The 23,155-nt window shown below is 41.8% G+C and overlaps 1 protein-coding gene across 2 annotated transcripts in view; it reads left to right on the plus strand.

Annotated features, from left to right (window-relative positions):
• Positions 1 to 1,820: 1,820 nt before the first annotated feature.
• Positions 1,821 to 23,155, plus strand: part of arhgap20 (Rho GTPase activating protein 20) — a 109,319-nt gene continuing 87,984 nt past the window's right edge. The window contains exons 1-2 of one of the 2 annotated variants that reach the window (XM_067986109.1): positions 1,821 to 2,173; positions 21,383 to 21,468. In XM_067986109.1, the coding sequence (XP_067842210.1) occupies positions 2,078 to 2,173; positions 21,383 to 21,468 (182 nt within the window). In that variant the 5' untranslated portion in view covers positions 1,821 to 2,077. Of the gene's footprint in view, positions 2,174 to 17,450; positions 17,565 to 21,382; positions 21,469 to 23,155 lie in introns of those variants that run through there. The other variant, XM_067986110.1, reaches the window with a different exon arrangement.

A 23,155-nucleotide genomic window follows, 5' to 3' on the forward strand; every position in this document is an offset into this window, starting at 1 on the left:
CAGGCCGAAGACTTTTCGTCAGTTCTGCTGAGCTTTTCCAGCATTTTCTGTTTTTATTTCAGATTTCCAGTATCTGCAGTATTTTGCTTTTGATCCACGGCTATGAATGACGTTAGCAAGGGGCAGCATGTAGGTGAGGAAAATGAGGCTAGGGATGGCAGCTTGGGACACACCCGAGGAGACCATGAAGGTGGGAGCACAAGGTATTGCAGGAGATGTGCTGATTTCATTAAGACAGATAGGCATAGAACCAAGCTAGAGCAGTGCCATGGAAGTAGGTTACAAAGGGGAGGCAATGCAGAAGGACAAAGTGGTTAACTGTGTTGAATGCCATGAAGGGGCCAAAGAAAATGAGAAGGGATAGCATGCTGTCGTCATAATCATAAAGGATATATTGGCAACTTTGACATGGGGCAATCCTGATGTTGTGGGCAGGATGGAAATAGGATTGAATGGATTTAAGAGGGAGTTATGGGACAAGTGGACATGAAACAGGGTGGTATTGAGACATTCAAAGACTTTAGAAAGGAAGGGAAGCCTGGAGATAGGGTGGTAGTTGGAGAGGATTGGTTGGTGATAGCAGTCTTGAAGGGTGGGGGACAGAGCCTGAGCAGACTCTTTCTTCTGTCTATGAATTCCAGATCCTAGTCATATTATAACATTTATGAATTCTATTCCCTTTTCGAATTTCTGCAAACATTTCATTCCCAGAATTTTATTTCAACAGATTAGAATCTAAATATTAGCGACTCCACTTCTAAACACTGGAATCCAGACAAGGATCGAAAGGGAACGATGGATCATTCTGTGTAAAACTATGTGCAGTATTTAATCAAACACACATCACAGAAGTTTATTCTGCCGATCGAAAAGACACAATGAGAAAATAAAGATGATGTGGAGATGCCGGTGATGGACTGGGGTGGACAAATGTAAGGAATCTTACAACACCAGGTTATAGTCCAACAATTTTATTTTAAAATCACAAGTTTTCAGAGATTATCTCCTTCATCAGGTGAGTGAGTGAAAGGTTCTCAAATCGCATATCTTATATTAGGCTGGGACACGATCACACCAATCAAAGGTGTCGTTGGTGTTCAGGCAGGTTAGCCACGGAAAACAGCAGGTCCCAGTATGTTGAATACACATTGTGTCAAATTACACAGACAGAGAGAAAGAGACCCAAAAGGCAGAGAGAGAGAGAGAGAGAATATTAAAAACAGATAACTTTTTTTTCCCCTTGTTGGTGGGGTTACGTGTAGCGTGACATGAACCCAAGATCCCGGTTGAGGCCGTCCTCATGGGTGCGGAACTTATCTGAACACCAACGACACCTTTGATTGGTGTGATGGTGTCCCAGCCTAATATAAGATATGCGATTTGAGAACCTTTCACTCACTCACCTGACGAAGGAGATAATCTCCGAAAGCTTGTGATTGTAAAATAAAATTGTTGGACTATAACCTGGTGTTGTAAGAAAATAGAGAGGGAGTAGCGTGTTCGGTGCAGCGATTGTCGTTTTACTTTTGTAACCAGAACAGGAGTGACCCGGTAAGGAATGAGCTGTGATTGACAGGACCTGTAGACAGCGACTATCCAAATGTCGAATAATTGTAAACAATTTTACAACACCAAGTTATAGTCCAACAATTTTATTTTTAATCCCACAAGCTTTCGGGGGCTTTCCCCTTCCTCAGGCGGTGTGGAAATGATAGAAAATGTAGAATAAGCAGAGACGCTCATCTGATATTTGCACGTAGCAGTACAGGTAACCCGTGGGTCTTTAAGACCCAGAGCTTGGATACTTGGACCAGGGAGGAGTAGTATCCATGGTAAAGCAATGACGCTGTCTTTAACTAAGCTTATTTAATAACAAGATCTTCAGATAGCCAGGCATCTCGGAACTTCTGCCGAGACTATTAACAGGCAGCTCGCTGTATGTGTGTGACTCCGTCTCATCCGAATGAAGCTCCCGTTAGCTGCAGCACCGACAATCTCAGCTCCTGGTTTGGTGAATAGCTGTCTTGTCCGTGTAATGAATTCAGAGACCGATTAAGGAATTACACATCTTCAAACTATGTCGCCTCAACAGGATAACATTGGTCAGAGCCGATCTTCTTCCCTGACGGGGGAAACTCGAATTTCGGGCTGCGGAGGGATAGAAGAGAAAAAGGTAGCCGCGATTTTAAACAGTTGTGTACAAAATGTGCAGCTTTGTGGAAACGCTGTTGCTCACAGAATAGGAGCCAGCATCCAGTTTTCTTTAGAGAAGATCGGGGAATGTGTTCTGGGCAATGTGAAAGTAATTGTTATTTGTATATGATTGTTCTGTTGTGGTTCACTTAACCGAATATTGCCCAAAGTGAGTTGTCTCCGTCTTACTGTTTTGGTTTGTATTGGTGTTTACGAGATAAATGTGTTCCGTTCACCTGGTTGAGGCTGGGATTAGGGAAAGGTCACAGCAGAATGCGGGCCCTAGTCCTCTGACCTTAAAACAAGACTGCTGTTTTTGCCAGCCCTTGGTGTAAGCAGCAGTTATATTGATGCCAATTAAAACTTTGACGCAAAACCAAATATTTAGAATTTTAAACTCCTCTGGTATGTCTGTCCATGTGTCTGAGGGCTGTATGGCCAGTGAGCACAGTGTGTGTGTGTGTCAGGGCTGACAGCTGGTAAAGTACACAGTGTGTATGTTATGCAATAAAAATGCAGCATTTTTGGCTGTTATCTGCTTCTGTCTTGCGGGTCACGGTACCGTACAGAAAAAAGCCAACCCATTGGATAAAAAAACAGCCCAGCACCTAGGCTGGCTGTCCTTATGGGCATCAGTGAGACCTGCATCTGAACCGGTGATTCTGTAACTGATGGTCTGGGCCATTGTGTTCCAAAAAGCAGTTGCAAACAGGTGACAATTGGATTGTTCCAGCACTAATCGGATGCAACAGGGTAATTTGGCCTCAGGTAGGGTGGGCTAAGCCATTCAGTTCGAAGACTAGTATCCCGTGGATCTTTTTGAACTATCTGTTTGATTGGCAGCTGTAATTGTGTGGAAAAACACTCTCAAATTCTTTGTCTGGCCACCTAATGTGGTTCTGAGAGATACACTTTTTAATAAGAACGTTTGTTCTGATCCATCTTCAAAGGATTTTGAATGGTATATCTGAGGCTGACTTTCTGTCTGTCAGCAGTTAGTCTGAGGCTGTCAAAAGATAGAGCAAGCCTGAGACTCCATGGTAACAAACTGCCATGTAAGACTAATCAAGGACATTGTTTTGAGGTTCATTTTTATATTGGGTGTTGGGGCAGGAGAAAGGCTGTGTTTCTTTCCATCTCCTGATGAGTTATAGTTAATTATATAACTCATTGTTTCTTTTCCCTTGCTACGCAGCAGTACATGAACTATCCAGCTGGCCAAAATATAGTGATAAGGGTTTCTGTTTGACCCCTGGACTCACTACATTTATCTAGATATTGAGCAAGTACAATAGGGAGCATTATGTTGCATATGGAAGTGGTCTGTGATGCTGAACCTAAAAAATAATGTAAAAACCAAAAAATCTACCAGTCAGTGTTTTACTGCTGGTAAAATGATGTGTGGGTCTGTAAGCTTGTGCGTGTTTGCATGCCTGTGCTTGCTGGAGAGAGGCTATTGACGTAATAAATGTAGGGTTTTATTATAAATACTATGAGAATATAATCACAAAGTAATTTCATGTTTCACCTTTTAATTGCATTATTTGATTTGTGTGAAACACATGGTCATCTGAGCAATAAAGTCACCGATGAAAACTGCGAGCTGATAGAAACACTTGACTGGGCTCAATGATTGAGAATTGTAAACTATCTCATTAGAGGTGGATTGTAAACATAAGCCTGGCAGAGACTGGACAGTATGAGGCAACGCACTGCTGGATGCTTACCATTGCTTCACCTCCTGTTGGACTAGTTTGTCAATAGTTGCTCCATAAAAAGTTTCTAAAATAATTATCCTGAAACAAATAGAATCTTTTTTTGATATGAATGACAACTTTTTCAAGAAATTTTAACGTTCTTCACATCAGCATAAATGTGCCCCTTTATAGAATTACAAAAATTACAACATGGGAAACAAGCCGTGCAGCCCAACCATTCCATTTAGAACCCTCTATAAAAAAAAGTTTCTTCTATTATCTGTCCTAAATCTCTTGAATGTAATCTTATCTCTATGACCCTTTCTTCTAGATCACTCAGTGATTGGAAAGAGTCAGTTTCTATCTACTATGTCCCATCCTTACATCATTTTAAATACCACTATCAAATCATCCCTTAATCTCCTCTGTTCTAATGAAAACAACTCCAGTTTTACAAGTCGTTCTTCATATTTGCATTTCCTCATACCAGGCAATATCCTATTGAATCTGTGCTGCACTCTATTGCCTCAACATCTTTGATAAACCTAAGTCTGTGTGGAACCCAGAACTACACATTGTATTCCAACTGTAGTCCTAAGGTTTTCTATAGATTCACCATTATATCTTGACTGTTATATTCTATACCTCTTGCCATAAATCCCAGTATTCCATTATTTTTTTTATTATGACCTATCCACTGCTGCTTTTAATGTCTGAACCTGAACTTCCAAATCTCTCTGCTCTTCCCCATTCAAAGGGTATAATTATTACTTTAGTTTTTTTACCAAAATTTAACACCTCACAATTACTGACATTGAATTCTATCTGACTCTTTTGCTCATTTCATCACCTTATTAATATCCCCTTGAAGCTTCCTTTGGTCCTCAGAATTATTTATGCCTCCAATTTTAGTATCATCTGCAAATTTGAACACCACTCCCTCTAGCTCAGAATCCAAATCATTGATGTACACTGAACAGAAGCACTCCCAGAACAGATCCCTGTGGGACACTGCTGCCCACTGTCATCCATTCTGAGAAACTGACCTTAATCCTATTCTCTGCTTCCTTCCTTCAAACCAGTTTTTAATCCAATTTGATACCCTCCCACTAATTTTATATCCCTTAATCTTCTCCAATAGCGGTACCGTAGATTAGGAGAACAAATTCTCCTGGGAGGTAACTGAAATGACCCTCTGGCTGGATGATTATTCAATTTTCTACGCTCCTTGGAACACTTTCTACCAAATTTTAAAAGAAAATTGTTGCACACCAGTTTCTTTTTATATTATTGATCTATTCTTTATCACCCCCTCAACCCTCCATTACTACTAGGGCCACACACACTTCTGGCTGTTACAATGGACAAGTGACCAACTTCACCAATATTGTTCATGTCATCAGATGACTCTGGGATGATTTCTACCTAATGCTTTCTTTTGGTCTCTGCTCAACAGTATCACACATTAGGTGATGGCATCTGAAATCAGGATCTCAGCAAAGTGAGAGATCCTTCCATTCCTTGGCATCTGTGTGTTGGTGCTCCAAAGCACCATTGGATAGTGTTAGGTAAGGGTATCAAGGGATATGGAGCAAAGGCAGGTAAATGGAGTTGAGGTAGATGATCTAATTGAATGGCTGAGCAGGCTCGAAGGGCTGAATGGCCTATTCCTATTCCTATGGTTCATATAGTGGGAAACAAGTTGTATCTGTGTGAATGACCTTCAAAGCATCCTACGCATTCTCATCCCACGTAATCCCCGCGTGGGAGACTTCTACTGCCTCCCAAAGATACACAAAGCCAACACACCCGGACGTCCCATCGTATCAGGCAACGGAACCCTGTGTGAGAACCTCTCTGGATACATCGAGGGCATCCTGAAACCCATCGTACAGGGAACCCCCAGCTTCTGTCGCGACACTACAGACTTCCTACAAAAACTCAGTACCCACGGACCAGTTGAACCAGGAACACTTCTCACCACGATGGACGTCTCGGCACTATACACCAGTATCCCCCACGATGACGGCATCGCTGCGACAGCATCAATACTCAACACCAACAACAGCCAATCTCCGGAAGCCATCCTACAACTCATCCGCTTCATCCTGGATCACAATGTCTTCACCTTCGATAACCAGTTCTTTACCCAAACACACGGAACAGCCATGGGGACCAAATTCGCACCCCAATACGCCAACATTTTCATGCACAAGTTCGAGCAGGACTTCTTCACTGCACAAGACCTCCAACCAACACTATACACCAGATACATCGACGACATTTTCTTTCTATGGACCCACGGCAAGGAATCACTCAAGAGACTACACGATAACATCAACAAGTTCCATCCCACCATCAAGCTCACCATGGACTACTCCTCAGAATCAGTTTCTTTCTTGGACACACGAATCTCCATCAAAGACGGGCACCTCAGCACCTCACTCTACCGCAAGCCCACGGACAACCTCACGATGCTCCACTTTTCCAGCTTCCACCCTAACCACGTCAAAGAGGCCATCCCCTATGGACAGGCCCTGCGAATACACAGGGTCTGCTCAGACGAGGAGGAACGCGATGGACACCTACAGACGCTGAAAGACGCCCTAGTAAGAACGGGATATGACGCTCGACTCATCGATCGACAGTTCCGACGGGCCACAGCAAAAAATCGCATAGACCTCCTCAGGAGACTAACACGGGACGCAACCAACAGAGTACCCTTTGTCGTCCAGTACTTCCCCGGAGCGGAGAAACTACGCCATGTTCTCCGCAGCCTTCAACATGTCATCAATGAGGACAAACACCTCGCTATGGCCATCCCCACACCTCCACTACTCGCCTTTAAACAGCCACCCAACCTCAAACAGACCATCGTTCGCAGCAAACTACCCAGCTTTCAAGAGAACAGCGTCCACGACGCCACACAACCCTGCCACGGTAACCTCTGCAAGACATGCCAGATCATCGACACAGATACCACCATCACACGAGATGACACCACCCACCAGGTGCATGGTTCATACTCCTGTGACTCGGCCAACGTTGTCTACCTCATACGTTGCAGGAAAGGATGCCCCAGAGCATGGTACATTGGCGAGACCATGCAGACGCTGCGGCAACGGATGAACGGACACCGCGCAACAATCGCCAAACAGGAGGGTTCCCTCCCAGTCGGGGAACACTTCAGCAGTCATGGACATTCATCCACCGACCTTCGGGTAAGCGTACTCCAAGGCGGCCTTCGAGACACACGACAACGCAAAATCGTCGAGCAGAAATTGATAGCCAAGTTCCGCACCCATGAGGACGGCCTCAACCGGGATCTTGGGTTCATGTCACGCTACACGTTACCCCACCAGCGAACAAATGTTATCTGTTTTTAATATAATGGGTCATTTGCTGGCTCTCTCTGCCTTCCGGATGTTTCTGCCTCTCTCTGTGTTTTTTTTTCTCTGTTTTTTTTCCCTGTTTGTTTTTTTGTTGAATGTGTATTCGGGGGTTCTGCAGATGACACCTCTCTGTCTGAACACGGTGATTGCCTTGGCAACGGGCAGTTGCAGGGGCAGTCTGTAAACACCATGTATTATTCAATATGTATAAATGCGTAGGCTTCAAGGAGATCCTGAACATTTACCTGAGGAAGGAGAAAATCTCCGAAAGCTTGTGAATTTAAAATAAAATTGCTGGACTATAACTTGGTGTTGTAAAATTGTTTACAATTATCTGTGTGAAGGTAGAGTTGGGTTGCACAATAAATAGAACCTTTCATCAAATCATTACAACTAAAGGAACACTCCAGGTTCCAAACAACTTGTACTTAGTGGACAGACTCCCAACAAGTTTCAAAGCAGATGTTTTGCATTACATAGCAGTACCTGCTTTGGGAAGCTGCTTTATATAGTTGGTCACAATAGAGGGAAACTGCAAATAGCAGTATACTTTCTAATTGGGCCATTTCAAGGTGGCTATTTCAGGTTTTCCTAATAGAAAAGAGAATAAATTTCAGTGTGCTAAAGGATATCCAACACATCAGTAAAAGTAAAAAAAATAACTCAAAGGATACAATACTTTCAATACTTGGAGGTTTTCTATGATCAGCCAGCAGCAAGTCGAGATCAGGATAAGGCGATGCAAGACTGCCAAAAGTCTCCATTACAATTAATGGCTGCCAACACTAAATGAAAAATGCATGTTTTTGAAATGTGTTTTTACTGTGTAGAAAGTAAATGGATTTGGGAAGTAGTTAGTGCAGGAGTGTTCTGTGTATTGCATTTAGGTTGCTTAGAGACTGGAGTTTCTCTTCATGGAGCTCATCAGTACTTCAGGAATGTAAACACTGTTGCATCATGAAGAGGGAATCACTAGCTCTAACCATACCTCAATTAAGCATGTGTGTCCACTTAAATACACTTTAAATATGAAACAAGAAGTAGGTCTATGGACTTAAATGCAACCTTACAGGTTAAAGGTAAAATAAATGAGTTAATGCTTTACCATTAAAATAATATTAAGTGATCATTCATTATTTTCACCAAGAATACGTTCTAGCCTGTGCTGCTCCTTAGAACCTGTTAAAAAGATTTATTTTCTTCTCCTGGAAAAAAACTCATTATGTACTGTTATCATTAAAAAAAAGTAAAGTGCACGAAAATGTAAGCCCCGAAATTCATGTGGCTCTGCTTCACCAGGACAAGTATGGCGGACTAGAACCCAACCCATCTTTGCTCCAGGCGGGAGATCTTGTCCCAACCCAGGGGCCATCTGCAAAGGCATGTCGACGGCATCCGTCCCGATCCACCCTTGTAAGATGCAGTGGCCCACAGCGTTCTGCCTGAGGCCCCACTAGACCCAAAGGGGCAGGAGAAATAATTGATTTTTTTTCAGTAATCAGCTCCAAAAGGAGTCATTTGCCTCCAGAAAAGGTAATCAATCACCTCCAAGATTGATTACTTTAATCTGATAGAGGTGAATGGCCTGGTGCAAGTTCCACTGAGGCTTTTCAAGGGCATTAGAATTCCTGAGATAGCCTGTAAATTCCCCCCAACATGCCCTTTTGATGTTGGGGTGGGGGGTGGTGGTGGAATGGCAGAAGATCTGCCCACGGCACCTCTACTGCAATTTAGAAGGTCAGGGCAAATGGGGCAGATTCCTGGTATAACTGGGTTCTGTTCCAAATTCCAGACTGTCCATGGCGGAGATGAGGCTTTCCATCCTCTCCGGCCCAGGAAATTTGAGGCAATGGTTTCCAGGAACAGTCATAGGAAAGTGGGAATCTTACTGATTATTAATGTCACTCTTCATATTTGCTTGTGAATGTTGACTGTTTTGATATAGGTGGTGTGAGCTCTTTCTTCAGTTACTTTACAGTAACAAAAAGGAATCAACTATGTGTACATAAATAAATAGAAAACAGTTAAGTTACAGAACATAACCGGGCACTGTGACTCACATCAGAACAGGAGTAGACCATTCAGCCCCTCAAGCCTGTTCCAACATTCAATTGGATCATGGCTGATCTGTACCTCAACTCAATTTACCAGCCTTTGCTCCATTTCCCTTGACACCCTTACCCAACAAAAATCTATTGATCCTTGTCTTGAGAATTTCAATTGGCCCAACATCCACAGCCTTTTGGGGGAGCAAATTTTCAATTTCCACTTTGTGAAAACAAATGATTTCTGATTTCACTCCTAAATGGCCTAGCTCTAATTTTGAGATTGTGCTCTCTTGTTCTGGATTTTCACACTAGAGAAATAGTTTCTCTGTATCTACCCTGGCGAATCCTTTTATCATTTTCAACACCTCGATTAGATCACCCCTCAACCTTCTAATCTCAAGGGAATACAAGCCAAGTTTATGCAGCCTGTCCTCATCATTTAAGCCTTTAAGCCCTGGTATAATTCTGGTGAATCTGAGCTGTACCTCTTCCAAGGGCAATATATCTTTCCTGAGGTTTGGTGCCCAAAATTGAACACACTACTCCAGATGGAGTCTGACCAAGGCTCTGAACAACTGAAGCATCACTTCCTCACTTTTGAATTCCAACCCCCTTGAGATAAAGGCCAACATTCCTTTAACATTTTATGATTGCTTTTTGAACTTGACACACAAACAAACCAGTAATCCACACCACACACCACGGCAGTATACTGTAGTGAAAACTTAAATATGGGAATCTCAGTGTATTTTGTTTAAATTAATTATTATTTCTAAATGCTGGCAGTTCCACCAGTGCAGTGACAGGAATGCCAAGAACACTTTCATACCAGGAAACAGCCACCTTTATCTAAAAAAAAATCAGCTTCAATCAGTTTTGAAGGAAATGAACCATCATATCAAGCAACAGCTGAGCATGCTGTAGAACATTCTTTTGAGAATAATTCAAAGTTTTAAAAGCTCCATTTTATCAGCTTATTTGTTATATACAACTTGTTTAGAGACAAACACTAAATCAAAAACATCTGTAACTGAGACTCTTAGAAGCCATCAGCTCAGCTTAAAATTTTTCTGTTCCATGTTTATGCACAACCAACCATAGGAGAAAAAAAATTGGCTCCAACAGCTTTGAGTTTTACCTTCCAACTGATCTGATTAGTATATCTTAACCTCCATCCCAGTGAAAAAAGTTGATTTTTCTTTCGAAGCTCTGACAAGTTGAAAAACTGACTGTTGCACAGTCTATAGGAACATTGGAACATATGAACAGGAGTAGGTCATTCATCCCCGCTAGCCTGTTCCGCCATTCAATTAGATCATGGCTGACCGGTTTCTTAGCCACCCGGTTCCGTAACCCTTAATACTCTTGCCTAACAAAAATCTATCAATCTCAGTTTTGAAATTTTCAATTAACCTAGCCTCAACAGCTGTTTGGGGGGGGGGGGTGGGGAAGTGTTACAGATTTCCACTACCCTTTGTGTGATGAAAGTGTATGTGTAGTATATATGCATATTGTATGGTATTTTGTATAAGGCAATAAACAACGTAAGATTGTAGTGCCCTATATTAATGTGTCCTCTGACTTCATTGTAGAAATGTGTCTGTGTAACCCTCCTGCTTCGAACATCACCTCTTTGGAAGTAATTTTATTGTTTTCTAGCAGGGATCCATATTGGGAAACATGCTTTGTGTACATATGGAACTCATCTGTTCTTTGTCCTTGCCTTGCCTTGGTGACTGGCAGGAACCAGATGCTAAGGGCAGAAGTCAGCATGCATGCATTAAGCATACAAACTGAATACTTTCTTAAATCAATTCTCACTAGAAAATCAAAATAACTTCAATATAACAAACCTTATATCTGAAGACATAAAAACACCAGTTCACATTAGCCTGGTGTTTCAGTACTATATGGACAATTCTGAAATGCTTGTAAAATCTTAAATTTACAAAATTGAACACTTTATCCAGTAAAGTACAAAATAATAACTCAAAAGTAAAATGATATTTTAACTGACCTGATAGGTGAAGTAGAAGATTACTTCCTGTGATCCTTTTAGGCTTTCTGATGTGAAATCTCCAGCAATAAAATAAAATGGCTACTCATCCATCAGTAAAATCAGGCAAGTTTACCCATTGTATTCTACCTTTGGATTTCCTCATATTTCATTCAGGGATAATTTCAATGAGCTAAAAGGGATCTTGCCCAGGTGGATTGGAATCATAAATTGGTGGGTAAAACAGTAGTTGAACAATGGGAGGCCTAGAAGGAGGAGATGGTTCAGGTACGGAGTAGATACATTCCCACGAGGGGGGAAGGAAGGGCATCCAAAGCTGGAGCTCCCTGGATGACTAAAGATATAGAGATTAAAATGAAACAGAAAAAAGATGCTTATGACAAATGTAAAGTTAATAATACAATAGAGAACGAGGCTGAATACAGAAAGTACAGAGGCGATCTAAAAAAGGGAATAAGAGGGACAAAGAGAGAGTATGAGAACAGATTAGCGACTAACATAAAAGGGAACCCAAAAGTCTTAAACATCGAAATAGTAAAAGGGTAGTCACAGGGAGGGTGGGGCTGATTAGGGACAAAAAAGGAGATCTTCTTGTGGAGGTAGAGGGCATGGCTGAGGTACTAAATGAATACTTTGCATCTGTCTTCACTAGAGAACAGGATGCTGCCAGTGTAACAGTAAAGGAGGAGGTAGTAGTGATATTGGATAGGATAAAACTAGATAAAGAGGAGATACCTAAAAGATTGGCAGTACTCAAAGTAGAAATGTCACCCGGTCCAGATGGGATGCATCCTCAGTTACTGAGGGAAGTACAAGTGGAAATCGTAGAGGTTCTGGCCACAATCTTCCAATCCTCCTTCGATATGGAGGCAGTGCCAGGGGACAGGAAGATTGCAAATGTTACACCCCTGTTCAAAAAAGGGGTGATGGATAAACCCGACAACTACAGGCCAGTCAGCTGCGGTGGGGAAACTTTTAGAGACAATAACCCGGGCAAAATTAGTTGGCACTTGGAAAAGTATGAGCTAATAAATGAAAGTCAGCACGGATTTGTTAAAGGAAAATCATGTTTGACTAATTTGATTGAGTTCTTTGTTGAAGTAATGGAGAGGGTTGATGAGGGTAGTGCGGTTGATGTGTATATGGACTTTCAAAAGGCATTTGATAAAGTACCAAATAATAGACTTGTTAGCAAAATTAAAGCCCATGGAATTAAAGGGCAGTGTGGATACAAAATTGGCCAAGGGACAGAAAGCAGAGAGTAGTGGTGAATGGTTGATTTTCAGACTGGAGGGAAGTATACAGTGGAGTTCCCCAGGGGTCAGTATTAGGACCATTGCTCTTTTTGATATTATTACAGATATATTTGTGACCATGAAGCTGTCAGATTATCGTAAAAACCCAACAGGTTCACTAATATCCTTTAGGCAAGGAAACCTGCCACTGGCCTATATGTGACTAGTCCCACACCAACGTGGTTGACTCGTAACTGCCATCTGAAGTGGCCTAGCAAGTCACTCAATTGTATCAATAAAGAAGATGACCGCCATCTTCTCGGAAACTAGGGATGGGCAATAAATGCCGGCCTTGTCCGCAACATCCCGATGCTGCGAATTAATTTTAAAAAGTTGGTGGATTATGTATTCCATCACAGAATCTTCTAACTCTACATCTGAAGCTAAACATTGTACTCCAAATATCTTCTTCCCTTCCTCCTCAAAAAAATCTATGATCTATTTTAACCCTGCCTGCCCGGCGGGAATGAGGCGGGTGGGTGGTTAAAATGACGGTCGGGCGCTTCTCACTGTATTGCTGACATGCTCCAGCTTGCCACCATTTTAACTGTTGATTTTTCAGCAGCGTGGGAGCGCCCGCCATGAGCAGGCAGGGCCTCATTAATATTTAAATATAACACAATTAGGACCCCAACGTGAATTTATTCTAGATCATGCAAGTTGTGCACAGTGCCAGACCTACCAATGAAAACTAGCAGCAAGCAGGATCTGGGTCAGAAGAGGTCTGTATTTAATTTTTTTTTATGGTCTCCTTATGGATTAGGAGGAGCAGGAGTGGTCCTTTGGGCCCCACAAGGTAACTTTGGGCCTCCCCTGCCCCGGGCTTCCCTTTTCCAACCCCAACCACGATCGACTCCGGACACCCGTCCACCTCCCTCACTTAATGTCAGTGACTGTTCTCTTGGGTCTTTCGCAGCAGCCTCCTGTCGCCAGAAGTCTCATTCCCGCTCGTTGGCCAGGTAGCAATTCCCGCCGAGTTCAGGCAAGAGTCTGACTTCCCACATGGAAATGAAGACCGGAAGTTAAAATTGTCTGGGCCTTACGCCGACGCCGTCATGGGGGCTTCACACCCGCCTAACCCCTTCGCCTGCTCGATTTGCATGCCAAGTTATAATTGGAGCTTCTATTTTTACCTGTCTTCATATTAATCTGTTAATTGATTGCAACCATTTTATAAACCTAGAATTTTTCTAACATTACAAAGAAGGGAAAGACCAATGGAAGCTTTATCTAAATTAAGGTAAAATTAGCTAACTTAATTGACACGCAAATTGTGAAAATGGTTGCTACGGAGCAAAGTGGTCATGAAAGATTAATGTAGGTATTTAAATGCAGTAACACTATCAAAGAGATGATTTCTGGCAATGTGCTTAAGAATGTATTTGTTTGGACAGTTCTTCAGTTCCACTCTTCCCTATCCATTCGTAGCCAGAGCATATCTTCACTGTTACCTCTGGAGTCACCCAAGGATCTATCCTTGGCCCTCTCCTCTTCTTCATCTACATGCTGCCCAATGGCGACATCATTAAAAGACATGTACACCGATGACAATCAGCTCTACCCTTCCACCACCTCTCTCGACCCGCCCACTGCCTCTGTATTGTTGGACTGCTAGTCTGACATTCAGTCTTGAATCAGCCACTATTTTCTCCAGTTAAATGTACTGGGAAGAGTTCGACCCCTGCCACAAATCATGTATCCTTGCCATGGATTCCATTTCCCTCCCCACCTACTATGTCAAGTTGAACCAGACTGTTCACAACCTTAGCATCCTATTCAAACCTGAGTTGAGCTTCCGACCCCATATCAACTCCATCACAAAGATTGCCTACTCCCACCTCTAACATCGCCTGCCTCTGCCCCTGCCTCAGCACAGGTGCTGCTGAAACCTTCACCAATGCCTTTATCACCTCCAGGCTTGACTGTTCCAATGCTTTCTTGCCTGGCCTCCCATCCTCCACTTTCTATAAACTTTAGTTTGTCCAAAACTATTCTGTCCATAACCTAACTCGTGCCAGGCCCTGCTCATCTATCACCCCTGTCATTGCTGACCTACATTGTCTCCTGGTCCCCCAGTGCCTCCAATTTAAAATTCTCATCCTTGAGTCTGAATCCCTTAATGGCCTTGCTCCTCCCTATCTCTGAAACCTTTGCCAGCTCAACAACCCCCTAGAACTTTGCATTCCACCATCTCTGGCCTCTTGTGCAACCCCCCCTCCCCCCCAATGCCGTTGCACCACCATTGACAGCTGTGCCTTTGGCCATCTAGGTCCTATGGTCCTGGAATTCTCTCTGCTTCTCTACTCTATTCAAGACCCTCCTTAAAATCCATGTCTTTGTCCAAGTTTTTGGTCAGCCCTCTTAATATCTCCTTTTGGCTCGGGGTCCATTTTTCAGCCTCTGAAGCGCCTTGGGATGTTTTTCTATGTTAAAGGCAGTATATGAATGTAAGCAGTTGTTGATGATTCCTTGTTGATGATTCCTGCAATATGCAGGCCGCTCTACATTTAGCTCGCCCAAATGACAATTATTTACGTATGGACCTTGACATGAGTGTCAGCGGTCAATTCAACTGTTGGGGAGCATTGCAGCCAAATCTGATCCTTTCCTCACTTGACATCTACATATGGATGCTTCCAGCAGAAGTCATGGCATATCTATCATCAGCAAGAACTCTGGCCATGTTTTCCCTCACCTAACCCAGAGGTACAGAGGACAACTGTGGCACCCCTAAGTACCACATAATAGACTTGTTAGCAAAATTGAAGCCATGGGATAAAGTGGTAGTGGCAGTGTGGATATGAAATTGGCAAAGGGACAAAAAGCAGAGAGTAGTGGTAAACATTTTTTCTTCAGACTGGTGGGAAATATACAGTGATGTCCCCCAGGAGTCGGTATTAGGACCACTGCTCTTTTTGATATATATATAAATGACTTGGACTTGGGTATACAGGGCATAATTTCAAAGTTTACAAATGACACGAACCGTGGAAATGTTGTAAACAGTGAGGGGGATAATAACAAACTTCAGGAGAACGTAGACAGACTGGTGAAATGGGCAGACACATGGCAGATGAAATTTAATGCAAAGAAGTGTGAACTGATGCATTTTGGTAGGAAGAATGAGGAGAGGCAATATAAACTAAATGGTACAAATTTAAAGGGGGTGCAGGAACAGAGAGAGCTGTGGGCGTACGTACACAAATCTTTGAAGGTGGCAGGACAAGTTGAGAAGGCTGTTAAAAAAACATACTATATCCTTGGCTTTACAAACAGCAGCACAGAGTACAAAAACAAAGAAGTTATGCTAAACATTTATAAATCACTGGTTAGACCCCAGCTGGAGTATTGTGTCCAATTCTAGGTACCACACTTTAGGAAGGATGTCAAGGACAGAGAGAGTGCAGAGGAGATTTACTAGAATGGTATCAGGGATGCAGGACTTCAGTAACGTGGAGAGACTAGAAAAGCTTGGGTTGTTCTCCTTAGAACAGAGAAGGTTTCATGGAGGTGTTCAAAATCATGAAGGATTTTGATAGAGTAAATAAATAGAAACTGTATCCAATGGCAGAAGGGTTGGTAACCAGAGGACACTGATTTAAGGTGATTGACAAAAGAACCAGAGGTGAGATGAGGATTTTTTTTTGTGCAGAGAGGAGTTATGATCTGGAATGCACTGCCTGAAAGGATGGTGGAAATTGTTTCATTGATAACTTTCAAAAGGGAATTGGATAAATACTGGAAGGGGAAAAATTTGCTGGGCTATGGGGAATGGGTACAGGAATGGGACTAATTGGATAACTCTTTCAAAGAGCTGGCACAGACACAATGGGCCAAATGGCCTCCTTCAGTGCTGTAACATTCCATGATTCTATAAACAGTGATTACACTTCAGAAGTAATTCATTGACTGTAAAATGCTTTGACGGAGGTTGTGAATGGTGTTAATAAAAATGCAAATTCTTCCTTCGAACACTGCTCCAGCTGAAATCAGCACAGATCAGGGATCAAACCTGGAATCCTTCCAGTCTGTCTGAATGTAGGAACAGGAGTAGGCCATTCAGCCACTTGAGCCTGCATTAGATCATGGCTGATCTGAATCTCATCTCCATCCACCCACCTTGGTTCCATAACCCTTAATACTCTTGCCTGGCAAAAATCCACCAATCTCAGTTTTGAAATTTTCAATTGACCTAGCCTAAACAGCTTTTTGGGGGAGAGAGTTACAGATTTCCACTACCCTTTGTGTGAAGAAGTGCTTTCTGACATCACCCCTGAATGGTCTAGCTCTAATTTTAAGGTTATGTCCCCTGGTTCTGGATTCTACCACCAGAGGAAATAGTTTCTCTCTATCTACCCTATCAAATCCTTTAATCATCTTAAACACTTCAATTAGATCACCTCAAACTTTTATATTCAAGGGAATACAAGCCTAGTCTATGTAACCTGTCCTTATAATTTAACCCTTTTAGCCCCAGTATCATTCTGGTGAATTTTCACTGCATCCCCTCCAAAGCCAATATATCCTTTGAGGTGTGGTGCCCAGAGCTGAATGCAGGTCTCCAAATGGGATCTAAACAGAGCTCTGTACAGCTGTAACATAACTTCCACCCCCTTGTATTCCAGCCCTCTTGAGATAAAGGCCAACATTCCAGCAGCCTTTTAAATTATTTTTTGTACCTGTCCACTAGCTTTTAGTGATTTCTGTACTTGGACCCCTAAATCTCTCTGCTCATCCACAGTTCCTAGCTTCTCGCCATTTAGAAAATACTCTGATCTATCTTTCTTAGGTCCAAAGTGGATGACCCCACACTTTCCTACATTGAACTCCATCAGCCAAATGGATCAGCTATTTACCGGATAAGTTGTTGAGTCACCGAGGAACACCTTACACAAAGACAGTCATAACTAGTGCCGGCTCAAGTATGTATGACAGCAACTTGCATCAGCAAAAATCAGACATAACATGAAAATATCAGACAATAATATGGAGAGAGTTGTATGCACTGACTGAACGTTGTGATTGGAGCTCCACTGATAATCCCAGAAACAACAATCCTATACACAAGTACCTAACTGTGGAAGTAGAGGCTACTACATCATAGAAGCATAGAAATTTACAGCATAGAAGAAGAACATTCAGCCCATCATGGCTGTGCTGATTCTTAGAGTCACATTGCAATATTATATAACAAAACTAGACCATATTACACATAAGCCTCAGTTACATGATGGCCAGTCCATAAGCTATATAAATATTGGACTTATCAGCAAAATTGGTGGGAATGTCAACATATTTGTTGTAGAAAATATTTTTCTTAATATTATTGTTGAATAAAATTCTCAATGTGGATTCTCAGTTCTGTGGATGTAAGGCAGTAATCAACACAATTCAGCAATGTGGCGCTTTGCCTACTGTTATGATTCTCAATAGCCCCACAAGATGCTTGTACTGGTCATGGGCCACTTTCATTGTATAAAGGTATTTTAGTTATAGATGAGCATTTGCTGCTTGTTATTTGCCTAATCACTAGATATTAGTCATTTCTTTTAATTCCAAACTTTTTGAATGTTAAATAGTATAAAGTTATGTTTTTAAAAGACTGTGAAAAAACCATGTTAAGTCTGTCTATTTCTTTTTGACAATCTGTATATCTATATTCTTCTGCTCTATCCTGTAATTTGCAAATTGAACTTTGTAGTAGCTAGCACATAAAAAAGTCTTTGATAATTAATTCATTAAGCATCTTTCCACATAAAGCTGGAGTTGTGATGAAATGCTATTACAGGCCCTCTCCAAGCTTAGGCAGAGAATATCCCTACCATCTGTCAATGTAAACTGTTTTAAATGACTTGTAAAATTCTCTACAACACACTTTAGTCAGCAGCCTCACAACAAGATTCATTCTAACATTTCAACTGAATCAGGTAATGGGAGCAACATGATAGAAACCCAGCTAGATCCAGTTACCATATTAAAGGAAAGATTAATACCCTTCATTGAATTCTTTCCCTCACCCACTCACCCACCCTTACTATATGAGCTCTTGAAGCATTTATCTAGGGGAAGGTGGTTTATACTGCAGATTTCTTTCATTTTTAAAGCTATTTTTCTCCTCCTTTGGTCCTTTCTGCACTATTCAACATTCCCATCTGAAAGAGTGCCAAGAAACCTCGTCCCTGACCTTCTCCAATGCTGATCAGTAAACAGCTGTTCGAATATGCCAGATGGCTCGAGTGTAACTGCACCTCTGGCTTTCTATTCTCCATTAGGTTGCTTCCTGATGACCCCTTTGAGAATGGGAATTCAATATGTGAGAAGTTAGAAGGTGTGATTATTCATAAGCTCCCACTATGTACTATAAAAGATTGCTACACTAATGCACTGCATAACCAAGGCACCTTGCCATCATTTTCTTTCCCCAAAAGGAAAATCGTGCCTGTCACAGTTCTGAGCCAGATCACCAGATGCTGTCAGTCATGGAATCACTTACCCGGAAGAACTGGTGATTCATGTTATGGGGTTATTTAGCTGGGAATTTGTGGTGTTTTTGAACTAGAGGGACAGGCAGTTGCTATTATGAAGCTTTTAGCCAGAAGCCCAGGCAAACTACCATGCACCAGATTTTTTAAATTAGCTAGGAAGACAGATGTTCCAGGTAGAAGTCCCTTTCCTCACAACTCTTGTTCCCACCGCATACTTAATTGACAGAAGCTTACTAGAAGACAAACAAATGTTGTCACTTTCTTCTTCTGAAATGTATAAATCATAGAATCAGAAGGAGGCCATTTGGCCCATCGTGCCTCTTTGAAAAAGCTATCCAATTAGTCCACTCCCCTGCTCTTCCCCGTACCCCTGCCATTTTTTCTTTTTCAAGTATATATCCAGTATAAATCTTTCCCTTAATATGGTAGCTGGTTCTAGCTAGGTTTCTATCATGTGTTTTCACATTTGAGAGGCAGACCTATTACCTAATGACCTAACTGAGGTCAATATTATATTGACCGTGGGCATGTAGATTTCAATACGGCATCCATCTGGTTAGGAAGCTATTTTAAATTGTAATTCTGACATACTTTGTAATTCATTATAAAAGAAAATATTATTTTATCTTAGATACCTATTAACCCTCCGTAAATAATAGCACTTGCTAATAAACAGAAAAAGCTGGAAATACTCAGCAAGTGAGGCAGCATCTGTAGAAAAAGAAACAGAGTTAACTCTTCAGGTCGATGACCTTTCATCAGAACAGGAAGAAGTTGAAGATTAAACAGTTTTTAAGCAAGTACAGGGTCAGGGAAAGGGCAGGGGGAGGAAAGGACAAAAGATCTGTGATAGGGTGGAGGCAGGAGTAATTAAATGACAAAAGGGATGATGGTGCAAGGCAAGGAGGGTGGTAATGGGACAAGTAAAGAAACAAAAGATGGGTCTAGAGGAGCTGTAAATGGCAATAGCAGAACCATTACCAGCACCTGCTGTCTGAAAAAAATGGGACCAATGGTTATGATCTGAAGTTATTGAAATCAATGTTGAGTCCAGACGGTTGTAAAGTACCTAATCGAAAGATGAGATGCTGTTCCTCAAGCTTCCGTTGAGCTTCATTAGAACAGTGCAAGAGGCAGAGGACAGGGAGGTCAGAGTGGGACGGGGAATTAAAATGGCAAGCAACCAGCAGCTCAGGGTCACGCATGTGGACAGAGCGGAGGTGTTCAGCACACCGATCACCCAATCTGAGGTTGGTCTTCCCAATGTAGAGGAGACCGCATTGTGAGCAGCAAATACAGTATACTAAATTGAAAGAAGTACAGGTATATTGCTGTTGCACCTGGGGGCCCTGGACGGTGGGAACTGAGGAGGTGAAAGGGCAGGTGTTGCATCTCCTGCGCTCGCTCGGAAAGGTGCCATGGGGAGGAGAGCAGGTGCTGGGGGTGATGGAAGAGGGGACCAGGGTGTCGTGGAGGGAGTGGTCCCTTCAGAATGCTGAAAGGGGAGGGGAAGATGTGTTTGGTGGTAGCATCGTGCTGGAGGTGGCGGAAATGGCAGAGGATGATACGTTGAATGTGTAGGCAGGTGGGGTGGAAGGTGAGGACAATGGGGACCCTATCATGGTTCTGGGAGGAAGGGGAAGGGGTAAGGGCAGAAGTGTGAGAAATGGGACGGACATGGTCAAGGGCCCTGTCAACTACAGTGGAGGGGCATCCTCAGCACTTGTTAAGATGTTTTGGCACTTGTACTCTTAAAGAATAATATTTTCTGTTTGCCATGATATGGTAGTTGAATGACTGGGCTTAATCAGGACTTGTGGAGTGTAATTAACCACAGTGGCCATGCCTTCAGCCCACAGCATGAAGTTATCACAATTTATTTTAAACACTTTAAAGATTTCAAGAACAGCACTTTTTCCCTTTGTGTTTCAATTTTTTACACTTATTCTTCATAAGGTCCTTTGCAACATTGTTCATTGGGTAACAGGCTGACTCCTTCAGGACCATTGAACAACCCCTCCTGCTTAACACGCTCCACCCAGCAGCTTGTATAAAAACTAACAAAACTCTTTGATCTGACTGAGATACTATTGCTATAACTAAGTCCATGGGGCTGCTAGGCCTGGTATTGTTAGAATTGTTAATGCTGATTAGTTTATGAACTTTGGTGGTTTTCTTAGTAAAGAATGTAGTTGAGGACAAATAGATACAGTTAATCTGCATGAATCATTGTTATCTTTCTCTTCTTTATGCAGAAAATGAAGAGTCTGGCCCAGAGACGACAGTCAGCACCCTCTTTGGTGATTAGCAAAGCACTTAACAAGTCCAGAACACTTTCCAGGTAAATCAAATGAATCCCCCTCCCAATTTGTGATTTCTTCATTGTCTCCCTGAGTTGTGCATCGTTCCTTGACTGAGGGGGTGGGTGGAACACTTGTTCCCAGGCAGATTTAAAATGGTATCCTTAACGGGTTGCTGAAAAGCATATGAACGCACTGCATTATGCAACTTTTCCTCCCTTTCGTGAAGATTGGGTATTTTTCATGTGGAGAATCTCACGGCAGAACATATACCTTGAAGTATAACACTACATTAATGCACCATGTTAGTGGACAGTCTGCATAAGTATGCATTAAAATGATAGACCATTAGATACTAAGCATATATTTTCACTTTGAAATATAATACATGCATACATGGAGCTGAGGTCACTGGTAGCCACAAACATATATACAGACTGAAACTAAACCTAACAGGGGATCACAGGTACAACAGGAGTCTTGCGTTAAAGGTGAAAAATGAGTAGAGAAACAAGCTGCACTTCTTGACATATGAACGTGGAGTTTATAAGGATGTCACGTACAAGAAAATATGGAACAGTGAAGTATCTTGTGGCTATGCCCTGCCTGTAAAGTCACCCTTTTAAACATTGTGTTGAGCTTTCAATGAAAAACAATCATACCCAAGTACAAGTTGCCTACAGCTCTGGAGGTCTCTATATACAATATCTGTTTGGGAGTGACATGATAGTAAGCACTATACATTTAAATAAAATGGTACTGAATATACTTGTGTGTAAATATGTAAACTGCAATTACCTAATCAACATTTGCTCAAAAGAACAGCTTATTGCCTCAGTAGAATATTCAAAGCCTGCACTGAGAGGGTATACTTCAAATTATAGAGAATAACAAAAATTTTGTGTAATTATATGGGAAACAAATGTAAAGAAAAATTTTGTTCCTACGGAAATAACCAAAGATATTTTGGTATTTCTAAAAGTGGAAATGTGGTTGTTACTGGTATATCATTAGTGTAGGGTAATCCTTATTTCGTGTGATTCTTGGAACTGGACGAATAGTCAAGCAAAGAAGGTCACCCTCACTCATGGTAGTTTCATCAATCAAACATAATTAATTAATGATGTTATAATTCATACAAGCATTCATGAAGCAAAATGAAACTATACATATGACTTTTCTCTATAAAATCCCATTGTACACTTAATAATTCACAACATTATTATGTAATGACTTAACAATTCATACACACATCAGGCAAATCATTAATACATATACAACCTTTAAACCAAGGATTTTGCTCATCTAGGCCTGAAGGTGATCAGCTCTTCAGTCCATGAGGTCCTCATCTTCTTGTTCGACTGCAACATGCATGGTGGTTCCTTTTGACTGCTGTGTGGTGAAGAGACTGCTCTTCTCTCAAAATCATCTTTTTATATTGTTTTTACTAATTGGACATAGGATTGGGGGAGTGTCATTCTTTTTGTCCAATCGCTCCCTCATAACATACCTCAATGATTGACAGTTTAGGCTTTGATCATGTGACTGGAATGGGTAGACCCTTTGATGTAGAAAAGGCCATGGCCATGATTTTAGCAACTGAATTGAAGGTAGTTAATTTTACTTCCGGGTTTTACGTTTCCAAGCTGCACAGCAGGCGTACTGCGCACCCACATGATGTACTGTGAACTGCAGTATTTAAGGGCTCAGTGCAAAAATGGATTTTGA

Source organism: Heptranchias perlo, chromosome 6 (genome assembly GCF_035084215.1).
Source record: "Heptranchias perlo isolate sHepPer1 chromosome 6, sHepPer1.hap1, whole genome shotgun sequence".
Taxonomy (NCBI): Eukaryota; Metazoa; Chordata; class Chondrichthyes; order Hexanchiformes; family Hexanchidae; genus Heptranchias; species Heptranchias perlo.